Source organism: Mizuhopecten yessoensis, unplaced genomic scaffold, assembly GCF_002113885.1.
Source record: "Mizuhopecten yessoensis strain PY_sf001 unplaced genomic scaffold, ASM211388v2 scaffold4999.3, whole genome shotgun sequence".
NCBI lineage: Eukaryota > Metazoa > Mollusca > Bivalvia > Pectinida > Pectinidae > Mizuhopecten > Mizuhopecten yessoensis.
The window spans coordinates 939040-952795 of NW_018405829.1; the positions used below are offsets into that span (position 1 = coordinate 939040).

Genomic DNA, 13756 nt, shown 5'->3' on the forward strand with positions numbered 1-13756 from the left:
GAACTTACACAGTCAAATTCAGAACTGCCCACCTAAAGAAGCCATCTTGTTCTTTCAAACAGTCTGAAAATTGTATACACATTTAATTACCAAGAGGAACCTCACTTAGCCGGTACTTGTTGAATTTGAGAAATAACTATATAAATCCAATATGGCTGCCTGACGGACATTTCTTTTTTTCCAATCGGTCTCCGATTCTTGTTGAAAGGGCTATGCATTGTAGCATGCATGTCGACTTAAAGATGAAAAAATCATTATTACTATGTTCATTCCAGTAGTTCTATTTTTCTGTGTTGGTTATTCCCGCAAAATGTGTTCTTTCTGGGTGCAATATTCACCACTAGATGACGTTCATTGTAAATGATTAAAAATAAGCATCAAAATTGAGGATTTTTTTTTTATTTTCTGTTTTTACATCTGCGCTAAATTTCAAAGTATATTAATTTAAACATACATATACAAACACATTATTGATGCCCTTAATCACTGACTGCATAAACAGGACCCCCTGTAAACTAGACCCTGCATATTTCATTCCAGTCAAATCCTGCTCTGATGGTTACACTGTAATTTCATAAAATTTTAGTTATTACCTGAATCTCTACTTAAAAATCTTGACTGTCTTCCTAGGAAAATTACAAAGAAATCATTCCATGCCAGTCAACAGTTTACATTACTTCTCCTTCATGTATTTGTCCCTTTAAAAGTAAACGTATACAACATTAATGCTATTGATATACATGTTATTTTCCAAGGAAATAGCTCAGTTTACCAGGCTAAAGTTTCATGACTACTTCCCTCATAACAAACCAATCAATACATTATAGTAATATTACATGCCAATCGCCCTGCCCGCTCAATGTTATTATGCTGCAAGGACTTAGCCAATCAGGTGAGAGGAGGGCGGAGCTAGTATTGGACTTTGACCCCCCATTTTGATATCAACTGATCGGAACACAACTGCTGACAATAATTAAAAGTAGATATGGCTCACAATTAGTTTTTTGAACATCTTGTGGCTTGGAATACTATTTTTTTCAAAACGCCTGTGTGCTTAGTAACAGTGTAATGAGACATTTAATGTTTGGATTTCCGAACATAGGTAAAACATGCTTCTGGTTCTCCTCAGCCAGGTTTTCCTCCCTGCAGCAGACCACCTTGTTTACAAACAATAGCGAAAAGTCTACTCAAGCAAAATCTACAGGACGAGTTTTTATGTATGATAAAAACAGTTAAAGGCTGAGCTTTCAGGTTACAGTCATATTATTGTCCCTTCAAGACAAACTATTTCCCTCATCCTTTGTCTTCAGGGAAATAGTTTGCCTTTCAGAGACAATAAAACGACTATTTCCCTTGTGTTTGTGTCCATTCTATAACAGTATACTACCATCTGGTCAACATTTCTTACTCTTGCCTAGCAAACTCTGAACGGCTGACATGTAATCAAATTTAGTCTCATAAAATATTGTCTATTACAGTTATAATAGGTTCGCAGACAACATCATGCAGTTTGTCCCAGTTTACAGAAACTTGATTACAGGTAACCTAAGGAAGCATTTAATATTCACTGATCAGGCAAAACACCAGTAGTTTGATATCTTTACAGATAACAGTCAAAACTATTTCCCCCTATGGTTTGGACCAGAACCAGAACAACGAGTCTGTCTTATCTATTGCACTTTATTCCGACTCTGGCTATTTCACATCAATCCAGCCTCACTTGCCGGAGAGGATACAGAGGCCACCACTATTTCTCCTGCAGAGTAACTTCTATCAATGATTTCATTTAGGCCTCGATTTAGACCTCGACTGTGGGTGACATTAGGAACTCGCTTGTATCAAATTTCACTAGTTTGTAGAACATGTTTAGCTAAATTTTAAATTTGAGATACTTCTTCTCGATGAACACTTAAAAAAAGCAATTTAGAATATACATGTTTAGGCATTCAAATGATAACCTTCAAATGATATAAACAAAAATAATCACATTTCTGCTTTTTTCCCCAAAAGATTTGAATTTGAAACCTTTTACTAAGCATATAATTAATTACATAATCTAATGAAATTTGATACTAGTGGATTGCGAGGTTTTTCCTGGTACTTTGCTATATGGATTGTTCAGTGATGACGTAAGTACTATCAGGATTGTTTGGTACTGAAAAGTTTACCCGTCACAGGGCACACATGTTTATTTTTAGCACAATGTACGTGTGTCACAACTCCATTGGGATATCGCACGAAAGAGGTGTCACCGAAAGCCCGATTACACATAGCACACATCCTGAAAAATAGAGAAAAACAGATTTAGTATCGAGTATTGTATTACAAAGGAGACAATGTTACATTAGTAAACATTATATAACAATGTATCAGTAGCACACATCATTCATACTAGAACTGTGAATTGAAGTCTGACTGAAATTCACCCTGCTAATCAGCTTCCTTCAAAAAAATAATTGGAGCAGAATGTTTATAGACATACACATACACATATCTATGGTGGTGACTAACCCTAACAAAATTAATGGTGGTGACTCACCCTAACAAAATTAATGGTGGTGACTAACCCTAACAAAATTAATGGTGGTGACTAACCCTAACAAAATTAATGGTGGTGACTGACCCTAACAAAATTAATGGTGGTGACTGACCCAAACAAAATTAATGGTGGTGACTAACCCTAACAAAATTAATGGTGGTGACTAACCCTAACAAAATTAATGAAACTAGATGTTCTCGAAGGGGAGCCTTCGTGAATACCCCCGATTTGATTAATCAGGAATTGGTGGGAGTGATGGGCATGTGGATAGGAAGAATCAAGTGAAGAGTTTATATGCTGCAAGGCTCACGTTACGTAGGTCAGAGGTCACGGTAGAGGTCACAGTGACCTACATATGGTAAGCGACACACCGCCTTCCATGCAATTACCCACAAACCAAGATTCATAACCGTAGGTGAAAAAGTACGGGAGATATGCTCCGGAAACCTTTCTGATGAGATTATGTAGGTCAGAGGTCATGGTAGAGGTCACAGCGACCTACATATGGTACGCGACATTCCGCCTTCCATGCATGTACCCACAAACCAAGATTCATAACCGTAGGTGAAATAGTACGGGAGATATGCTCCGGAAACCTTTCGGACGGATGGACGCACAGACGAACGGACACAAGGACGACGGACGAAGCATACACTATATACCCCAGACTTCGTCAAAGCGGGGGTATAATTAAATGAAAAGTTATCAATGAACACTTTTCCAAACAAAACTGTATTACTGGTATCTACTGCAATAAAGGGGCAATAACTGCCAAAATTATTGAATCGGTATGCCAGATACACTGTACAACAACACATTATTGTGATGATCAACTCTACAAAGGAAATCTGATAGAACCTGAACATCTAGTTACCGTGTGTTTATGGATGAAAGGACAGACAGACAGACCAGCTGATTCCAGGACATCCTCCAATGTTACAGGTAGTGTACCAAAGAGTTCAGAATTAAGTAAAGTCTTACTGATTAACCTTCTGAACTATGACCAATATATATACTTACACACTGTATATCACAGAGTGGAGGAGATCACCACGTCATTGTGGAGTTTTATGTGTTCAAATGATTTCAGTATACCTGTTCTTCTATATTTTAGTTATTTTATTCAGAATGGCCATCATTAGATTAGCACCCAGGCCCTTCACAACATCAGACACACATAGATTTGTTTGATTTGTTTGTGTTTAATGTCCTTTCAACAGCTATGGTCATTAAAGGACATGCCAGGTTTTGGTGGTGGAGGAAAGCCGGAGTTCCCAGAAAAAACCACCGACCTACGGCCAGTACCTGGTCACTGCTCCATGTAGGTCTCGAACCCGCGACCCAGTGGTGGAGGGCTAGTGGTAGCAGCATGTCAGACGCTTTAACCACTATTAGCCACCGTGGCCCTCTTACAAACAAAGAACCTTCATAACACACAAATTTCCCATTAGGAACAGGATCTTGCATTCATCAATCAAATGCAGACAAAAACCTCTCTACGAATATCTGTCTGTATTATACCTCTGTCTGACTCTAACGTAAAAATGTATCCTATATACTGAAAAATAACAAAATGATATGAATATTTATAACTACATTAAAATGTTCAAACAATATTTATTTTAATTCTAAACATACACTTAAAATACATCTATATACACATAAACTACACCTGTATACATAAATATACCTGTGAGTGTGTACCTATCAGTAAATACCTATCATACCTGTCAGTATACACATGCACCTGTATACATAAATATACCTGTGAGAGTGTATCTATAAGTAAATACCTATCATACCTGCCAGTATACACATGCACCTGTATACATAAATATACCTGTGAGAGTGTACCTATCAGTACCTATCATACCTGTCAGTATACACATGCACCTGTATACATAAATATACCTGTGAGAGTGTACCTATCAGTAACTATCATACCTGTCAGTATACACATGCACTTGTATACATAAATATACCTGTGAGAGTGTCCCTATCAGTACCTATCATACCTGTCAGTATACACATGCACTTGTATACATAAATATACCTGTGAGAGTGTCCCCATCAGTAAATACCTATCATACCTGTGAGAGTGTACCCATCAGTAAATACCTATCATACCTGTGAGAGTGTACCTATCAGTAAATACCTATCATACCTGTCAGTATACACATGCCCCTGTATACATAAATATCCCTGGGAGAGTGTATCTATCAGTAAATCCCTATCATACCTGTCAGTATACACATGCACTTGTATACATAAATATACCTGTGAGAGTGTCCCCATCAGTAAATACCTATCATACCTGTGAGAGTGTACCTATCAGTAAATACCTAACATCCCTGCCAGTATACACATGCACCTGTCAAAGTTTACCTGCACTAGCTATATATAGTTTATTCATTAAAGTTCCCCAAGGATATCAAATATCGGAGCAAAAACTGTACTTATGGAGATTTGTCTATTGAGGATAGAGCTATGTCCTTGTTATATGTTTACTATGAAAAGTGCATCGTCAGCAAGGTATAGCCATACCTTGATGCATCCAGATTTGTTATGCAAGATTTTAGATTCCTTTTTTTTCAGAAGCGTCTGCAGAACTACGATTACTGGTGTTTAACACCTTAAAGGAGATTAATTAAGATACAAGGAAATTTATACATTGACATTTTACCTGCTTCGATAATTTTATAAATATCACAGATAAAAATATTACCTTACTAAGGTAACATTTCCTGGAGATAATGATGCTTGATACACCTTGGGAAAGATTTTAAAAGCCTGGTTAGCTTAACAGTAACTTATCACAAAATATTGTATCCCGTATCAGATATTTTTGCAATATGATTAAATTGATAAAACAAGAAAGTAAACTTATTGTTATATTCCAAAATATAACAATTCCAAAATATCACATGCATTTACTATAAGTAAAATGTGAAAATTGAAATGTTGGAATTTCATTTTTGAACAAATTCATGAAATTTGCATCACATATAAATCAACTGATATACAATATATCTGATTGTATCATACTGATGTCATGGCAGGGAAATAAAAGATCGCGTTTCAGAGCCTCTCTTGAGGAAATGAGAAAGGGGCACCAAGAGAGAGCTACGAGTGACTGAAGCAGATGACAACAATGGCATATAAGTCTGATCATCTTTATTGTGTGCTATCATTCTATTTCGGTATAATTATAATGTATAATGTATATTTTCAAAAAAATGATAAAAACTCAAATATTATACATGTAAAGGAATTCAAGATGATCCTTTGAAGTACAGGATTTTACTAATATGATTCATTGAGATGGTTTGTTGACCTTTAGTAAAAGATAATACACAATGCACTGTGGTATAATCTGATTTGGCGTTTTGCCAGATCGATGAGCTAGGATGGGTAAGATCTATACAGATATGTTACAAGACAAATGTTCAGTTAAAAACTTTAAAACATGCCTTCAATATTCAATCACCGATTAGTGTGCTTTACTCTCCCATTTATCAATACATTCAAGATGGCTACATTATATATATATAGACTTAAGTCAAATCAAGAGTCATTTATCTGGCGACCGTTTATCCTATTGTCTCACTATCCAGCCGGTGTATAGGGAACAAATTGTCCCAATATGTAGCCAGTGTTTCAGGAGACAGATTGGCCCACTATCCAGCCAGTGTTTCAGGAGACAGATTGACCTACTATCCAGTCAGTGTTTCAGGAGACAGATTGGCCCACTTTATATCCAGTCAGTGTTTCAGGGGACAGAATGGCCCACTATCCAGTCAGTGTTTTAGGGGACAGACTGGCCCACTATTCAGTCAGTGTTTTAGGGGACAGACTGGCCTACTATTCAGTCAGTGTTTTAGGGGACAGACTGGCCTACTATTCAGTCAGTGTTTTAGGGGATAGACTGGACCACTATCCAGCCAGTGGTTTAGGGGACAGACTGGCCCACTATTCAGTCAGTGTTTTAGGTGATACCCTGACCCACTATCCAGCAAGTGTTTTAGGGGATAGACTGGCCCATTATCCAGCCAGTTTTTCAGGGGACAGAATGGCCCACTATCCAGTCAGTGTTTTAGGGGACAGACTGGCCCACTATTCAGTCAGTGTTTTAGGTGATACACTGCCCCACTATCCAGCAAGTGTTTTAGGGGATAGACTGGCCCATTATCCAGCCAGTTTTTCAGGGGACAGAATGGCCCACTATCCAGTCAGTGTTTTAGGGGACAGACTGGCCTACTATTCAGTCAGTGTTGTAGGGGATAGACTGGACCACTATCCAGCCAGGGATTTAGGGGACAGACTGCCCCACTATTCAGTCAGTGTTTTAGGTGATACACTGACCCACTATCCAGCAAGTGTTTTAGGGGATAGACTGGCCCATTATCCAGCCAGTTTTTCAGGGGACAGACTGGCCCACTATCCAGTCAGTGTTTCAGGAGACAGATTGGCCCAATATCCAGTCAGTTGTTTAAGTGTTTTAGGTGATACACTGACCCACTATCCAGCAAGTGTTTTAGGGGATAGACTGGCCCATTATCCAGCCAGTTTTTCAGGGGACAGACTGGCCCACTATCCAGTCAGTTTTTCAGGGGACAGATTGGCCCACTATCCAGTCAGTGTTTCAGGGGACATTTTGGCCCACTATCCAGTCAGTGTTTTAGTGAACAGACTGACCCACTATCCAATCAGTGTTTTAGGGGACACAGATCTAGAGTCTGGCCAACTATATATCCAGCCAGTGTTTTAAGAAATGGATTGGCCTACTATCCAGCCATCCAGCTAGTGGTTGAGGAGAAAGGGGATAAGATGCTCTCATTATTCAGCCAGTGTTTTAAGAGACAAATTGGCCTACTATATCCAGTCAGTGTTTTGGGAGACAGGCAGAGAGGAAAGATGCACCCATAATAATCAATGAGTGTTTTAGGGGACAGATTGGCCCACTATATATATCTAGCCAGTGTTTTAGGAGACGAATTGGCCCACTATCTAGCCATTGTTTCAGGGGTTAGATTCGCCGTCTATCCAGCCAGTGTTTCAGGAGACAGATTGGCCCACTATCCAGTCAGTTGTTTAGGAGACAGATTGGCCCACTTTATATCTAGTCAGTGTTTCAGGGGACAGATTGGCCCACTATCCAGTCAGTGTTTCAGGAGACAGATTGGCCCACTATCCAGTCAGTGTTTCAGGGGACAGATTGGCCCACTATCCAGTCAGTGTTTCAGGAGACAGATTGGCCCACTATCCAGTCAGTGTTTCAGGGGACAGATTGGCCCACTATCCAGTCAGTGTTTCAGGAGACAGATTGGCCCACTATCCAGTCAGTGTTTCAGGGGACAGATTGGCCCACTATCCAGTCAGTGTTTCAGGAGACAGATTGGCCCACTATCCAGTCAGTGTTTCAGGGGACAGATTGGCCCACTATCCAGTCAGTGTTTCAGGAGACAGATTGGCCCACTATCCAGTCAGTGTTTCAGGGGACAGATTGGCCCACTATCCAGTCAGTGTTTCAGGGGACAGATTGGCCCACTATCCAGTCAGTGTTTCAGGGGACAGATTGGCCCACTATCCAGTCAGTGTTTCAGGGGACAGATTGGCCCACTATCCAGTCAGTGTTTCAGGGGACAGATTGGCCCACTATCCAGTCAGTGTTTCAGGGGACAGATTGGCCCACTATCCAGTCAGTGTTTCAGGGGACAGATTGGCCCACTATCCAGTCAGTGTTTCAGGGGACAGATTGGCCCACTATCCAGTCAGTGTTTCAGGAGACAGATTGGCCCACTATCCAGTCAGTGTTTCAGGGGACAGATTGGCCCACTATCCAGTCAGTGTTTCAGGAGACAGATTGGCCCACTATCCAGTCAGTGTTTCAGGGGACAGATTGGCCCACTATCCAGTCAGTGTTTCAGGAGACAGATTGGCCCACTATCCAGTCAGTGTTTCAGGGGACAGATTGGCCCACTATCCAGTCAGTGTTTCAGGAGACAGATTGGCCCACTATCCAGTCAGTGTTTCAGGGGACAGATTGGCCCACTATCCAGTCAGTGTTTCAGGAGACAGATTGGCCCACTATCCAGTCAGTGTTTCAGGGGACAGATTGGCCCACTATCCAGTCAGTGTTTCAGGAGACAGATTGGCCCACTATCCAGTCAGTGTTTCAGGGGACAGATTGGCCCACTATCCAGTCAGTGTTTCAGGGGACAGATTGGCCCACTATCCAGTCAGTGTTTCAGGGGACAGATTGGCCCACTATCCAGTCAGTGTTTCAGGGGACAGATTGGCCCACTATCCAGTCAGTGTTTCAGGGGACAGATTGGCCCACTATCCAGTCAGTGTTTCAGGGGACAGATTGGCCCACTATCCAGTCAGTGTTTCAGGGGACAGATTGGCCCACTATCCAGTCAGTGTTTCAGGGGACAGATTGGCCCACTATCCAGTCAGTGTTTCAGGAGACAGATTGGCCCACTATCCAGTCAGTGTTTCAGGGGACAGATTGGCCCACTATCCAGTCAGTGTTTCAGGGGACAGATTGGCCCACTATCCAGTCAGTGTTTCAGGGGACAGATTGGCCCACTATCCAGTCAGTGTTTCAGGGGACAGATTGGCCCACTATCCAGTCAGTGTTTCAGGGGACAGATTGGCCCACTATCCAGTCAGTGTTTCAGGGGACAGATTGGCCCACTATCCAGTCAGTGTTTCAGGGGACAGATTGGCCCACTATCCAGTCAGTGTTTCAGGGGACAGATTGGCCCACTATCCAGTCAGTGTTTCAGGGGACAGATTGGCCCACTATCCAGTCAGTGTTTCAGGGGACAGATTGGCCCACTATCCAGTCAGTGTTTCAGGGGACAGATTGGCCCACTATCCAGTCAGTGTTTCAGGGGACAGATTGGCCCACTATCCAGTCAGTGTTTCAGGGGACAGATTGGCCCACTATCCAGTCAGTGTTTCAGGGGACAGATTGGCCCACTATCCAGTCAGTGTTTCAGGGGACAGATTGGCCCACTATCCAGTCAGTGTTTCAGGGGACAGATTGGCCCACTATCCAGTCAGTGTTTCAGGGGACAGATTGGCCCACTATCCAGTCAGTGTTTCAGGGGACAGATTGGCCCACTATCCAGTCAGTGTTTTAGGGGACAGATTGGCCCACTATTCAGCCAGTGTTTTAGGGGACAGATTAGCCCACTATCCAGTCAAAGTTTCGGGGGACAGATTGGCCCACTATCCAGTCAGTGTTTCAGGGGACAGATTGGCCCACTATCCAGTCAGTGTTTCAGGAGACAGATTGGCCCAATATCCAGTCAGGGTTTCAGGGGACAGATTGACCCACTATCCAGTCAGTGTTTCATGAGACAGATTGGCCCACTATCCAGCCAGTGTTTTAGGGTACAGATTGGCCCACTATCCAGCTAGTATTTTAGGGGACAGATTGGCCCAATATCCAGTCAGTTGTTTAGGAGACAGATTGGCCAACTATTCAGCCAGTGTTTCAGGGGACAGATTGGCCCACTATCCAGTCAGTGTTTCAGGAGACAGATTGGCCCACTATCAAGTCAGTGTTTCAGGAGACAGATTGGCCCACTATCCAGTCAGTGTTTCAGGGGACAGATTGGCCCACTATCCAGTCAATGTTTCAGGGGACAGACTGGCCCACTATTCTGTCAGTGCTTTAGTGAACAGACTGACCCACTATCCAGCCAGTGTTTTAGGGGACAGATTGGCCCACTATCCAGTCAGTGGTTTAGGAGCCAGACTGATTCACTATTCAGCCAGTGTTTTAGGGGACACAGAGTCTGGCCAACTATATATCCAGCCAGTGTTTTAAGAAATGGATTGGCCTACTATCCAGCCATCCAGCTAGTGTTTGAGGAGAAAGGGGATAAGATGCTCTCATTATTCAGCCAGTGTTTTAAGAGACAGATTGGCCTACTATATCCAGTCAGTGCTTTGGGAGACAGGCCGAGAGGAAAGATGCACCCATAATATTCAATGAGTGTTTTAGGGGACATATTGGCCCACTATATATATCCAGCCAGTGTTTTAGGGGACGTATTGACCCACTATCTAGCCATTGTTTCAGGGGTTAGATTGGCCCACTATCCAGCCATTTTATTAGAGGACAGACTGGCCCACTATTCAGTCAGTGTTTTAGGGGACAAATTGGCCCACTATCCAGTCAGTGGTTTAGAAGACAGATTGGCCCACTATTCAGCCAGTACTTTAGGAGACAGATTGGCCCACTATTCAGCCAGTGTTTTAGGAGACAGATTCCCCCACTATTCGGCCAGTATTTTAGGAGACAGATTGGCCCACTATCCAGTCAGTGGTTTAGGAGACAGATTCGCCCACTATTCGGCCAGTGTTTTAGGTGACAGAATGGCCCACTATCCAGTCAGTGGTTTAGGTGACAGATTGGCCCACTAATCCCCTATCCAGCCAGTGATTTAGGGGAACAATTGGTGTAGTGGTTTGGATGATACATAGTCTCAATGATATAACTTCAATGGTTAAAACAAAAAAATTGTACAATCATATGCAAATTTGAGTGATTTCCTCCAATTCTAGATAATTAATGCACAGGGTTGATGACTAACCCACATGGCCACATGGCCAATTAATTACTCACTTTGGCCCCAAGCATGTTATGAAAGTAACTGTCTGCTCGTTTATAGGATATGATAGCATCAATTATACCAGACACATTGTACTTAAGTGATCTACAGCTGTATACCATTTTATACAAAGGTTTATTGAGGATATTCACCAATATTTCCTAAAGAACTCATTGATGAAAATTTGAAATATACATGAAAATTGCTTCAAGTTTGTTGATAATGTATACAACTGATATTTGAATTAAATAAATGTAGAAAAACAAGAAACAAAGATAAATTATACCAGAAGTGAAAGTACTTCACATGCTTTATCTACAAAAACCAGTTTACTTCTCCTTTTAAAGTAATATTTTAATAATGATAATAACAACTAGAACACTGACAGGTCAGTAAGGGCCCCGTCTTGTGGCAATTATATCCCCCATAATCATCAAGAAGCAATCTGCCCATATAGCTGAGCTTGACGTTTGACATTTGGACTTCAAAAAAAATCGCAAGGAAGCAAAATATACATTTTACATGTACTATGATGTGAGTCTTGTTTCCTTCCACCTCCATATTTGCTGGGCTAACAGAAATGTAAATACCGGTGCAATACTCATTTGTTAGCTTTGATTTGTTTTATTTCACCTTATATACCTCCTCCATCAAGAGCCAGGGTCAAAGTCAGAGATCCACTTTGTCTTTGACCTTTGGACCCAAATGACCTTGACCATTAACCCAACGACCCTGATCTTTGGTCAGTTGACTTATTCTTTAATTCCGACCAACTTTGCTTCATAACANCTCAGTGTGTCTTTTTGTTTAATTCCGAACAACTTTGCTCCATAATGTCATAGCGAAATGTTCACCAGTGAAAAGCTACAAAATTTGACCTTGACCCCTGACCCGATGACCTTGACCTTTGGTCAGTTGACTCCTTGTTTTATTCTGATCAACTTTGCTTCATAATGTCATAACAAAATGTTCATCAGTGAAAAGATGTAAAATTTGACCTTGACCTTTGAACCTAATGACCTTGACCTTTGGACTTGACTTTTTACCTCAATGTGTATTTTTGTGAACTGAACATCTTGACCAAGTTTCATGTACATTGGTCAATAAATACTAAAGTTATCAGCCAGAAACAAAATCTGTGGACGGACAGACAGACAGACAGACAGACAGACAGAGTGATTACTATAGGGCACCCGTATCTCCGATACTGGGCCCTAATAATTCTTGGTTCTTATATACCGCTTTATCACAACCTAGTTTGTAGGTCGTCTCAAAGAGGTTCACAAATTATTATCCGTGGTTATAGGGCCTTTGCAACCAGCCAATATCTTTCACAACTCCCTGGGGAGTATACAGCCGGTGCTGACATTTCGGCGCTCACAGCTAGCTTTCAATAATTCTAGCTATACCCAACCACATACTCATTTACAGCTGAGTAGACTGGAACAAGCAGAGTAAAGTGTCTTGCTCAAAGATACAACGCAGTGCCATGCCATGACTCGAACCCGCAATCCTTTTGGTCACGAGCCCGGCGTCCTACCACTAGACTGCCATGCCTTCAACACTATTTAAACAGAGACCAACTTTTGGATTGTTTTTTCATTTAAGTGATGTAAATGATGAATCAGCTTGGCAGTGTTTCAAAGTCTTCAGGTGAGTGTGTTTGATTTTTTGATATCTATTGCCGATCAGGGTGCACAGTGCATTGAATCGCAAGACAGTCAGTTATAGAATGATAACCGGTTCGACGGGTAGTGCACTTTTTATACCCAGCGAGACCCATAATCGTTACCTATTAAGGAAAAACTAAAATGTCGGCACTTCCTTAGAAACTATAGTCGGAAGAGATGGGGAAGATCTCAAAACCTGAAAATTATATACTTTATTTTTTAAATCTCAATTGAAAGCTTTTTAAATTGCACTGTCAGCTTTAAACTTATGGTCTACACTGGTCTGGTGTATTTCAGACTTCAGCTTATGGTCTACACTGGTCTGGTGTATTTCAGCTTTAAGCTTATGGTCTACACCGGTCTGGTGTATTTCAGACTTCAGCTTATAGTCTACACTGGTCTGGTATATTTCAGACTTTAGCTTATGGTCTACACTGGTCTTGTGTATTTCAGACTTCAGCTTATGGTCTACACTGGTCTGGTGTATTTCAGGCTTCAGCTTATGGTCTACACTGGTCTGGTGTATTTCAGACTTCAGCTTATGGTCTACACTGATCTGGTATATTTCAGACTTCAGCTTATGGCCTACACTGGTCTGGTGTATTTCAACCTTCAGCTTATGGTCTTCACTGGTCTGGTGTATTTCAGGCTTCAGCTTATGGTCTACACCGGTCTGGTGTATTTCAGACTTCAGCTTATGGTCTACACTGGTCTGGTGTATTTCAGACTTCAGCTTATGGTCTACAATGGTCTGGTATATTTCAGACTTCAGCTTATGGTCTACTCTGGTATGGTATATTTCAGACTTTAGCTCATGGTCTAATCTGGTCTGGTGTATTTCAGACTTTGTCTTATGGTCTACACTGGTCTGGTGTGTTTCAGACTTCAGCTTATTGTCTACTCTGCTCTGGTGTATT

At 41.4% G+C, this 13756-nt stretch overlaps 1 protein-coding gene across 1 annotated transcript in view; it reads right to left on the reverse strand.

Moving 5' to 3' along the window:
• Positions 1-383: 383 nt before the first annotated feature.
• The window catches only part of LOC110450131 (transforming growth factor-beta receptor-associated protein 1-like), a 44906-nt gene continuing 31533 nt past the window's right edge, over positions 384-13756 (reverse strand). The window contains exon 22 of the mRNA XM_021497410.1: positions 384-2281. Within this exon, the coding sequence (XP_021353085.1) occupies positions 2140-2281 (142 nt within the window). The 3' untranslated portion in view covers positions 384-2139. The remainder of the gene's footprint in view (positions 2282-13756) is intronic.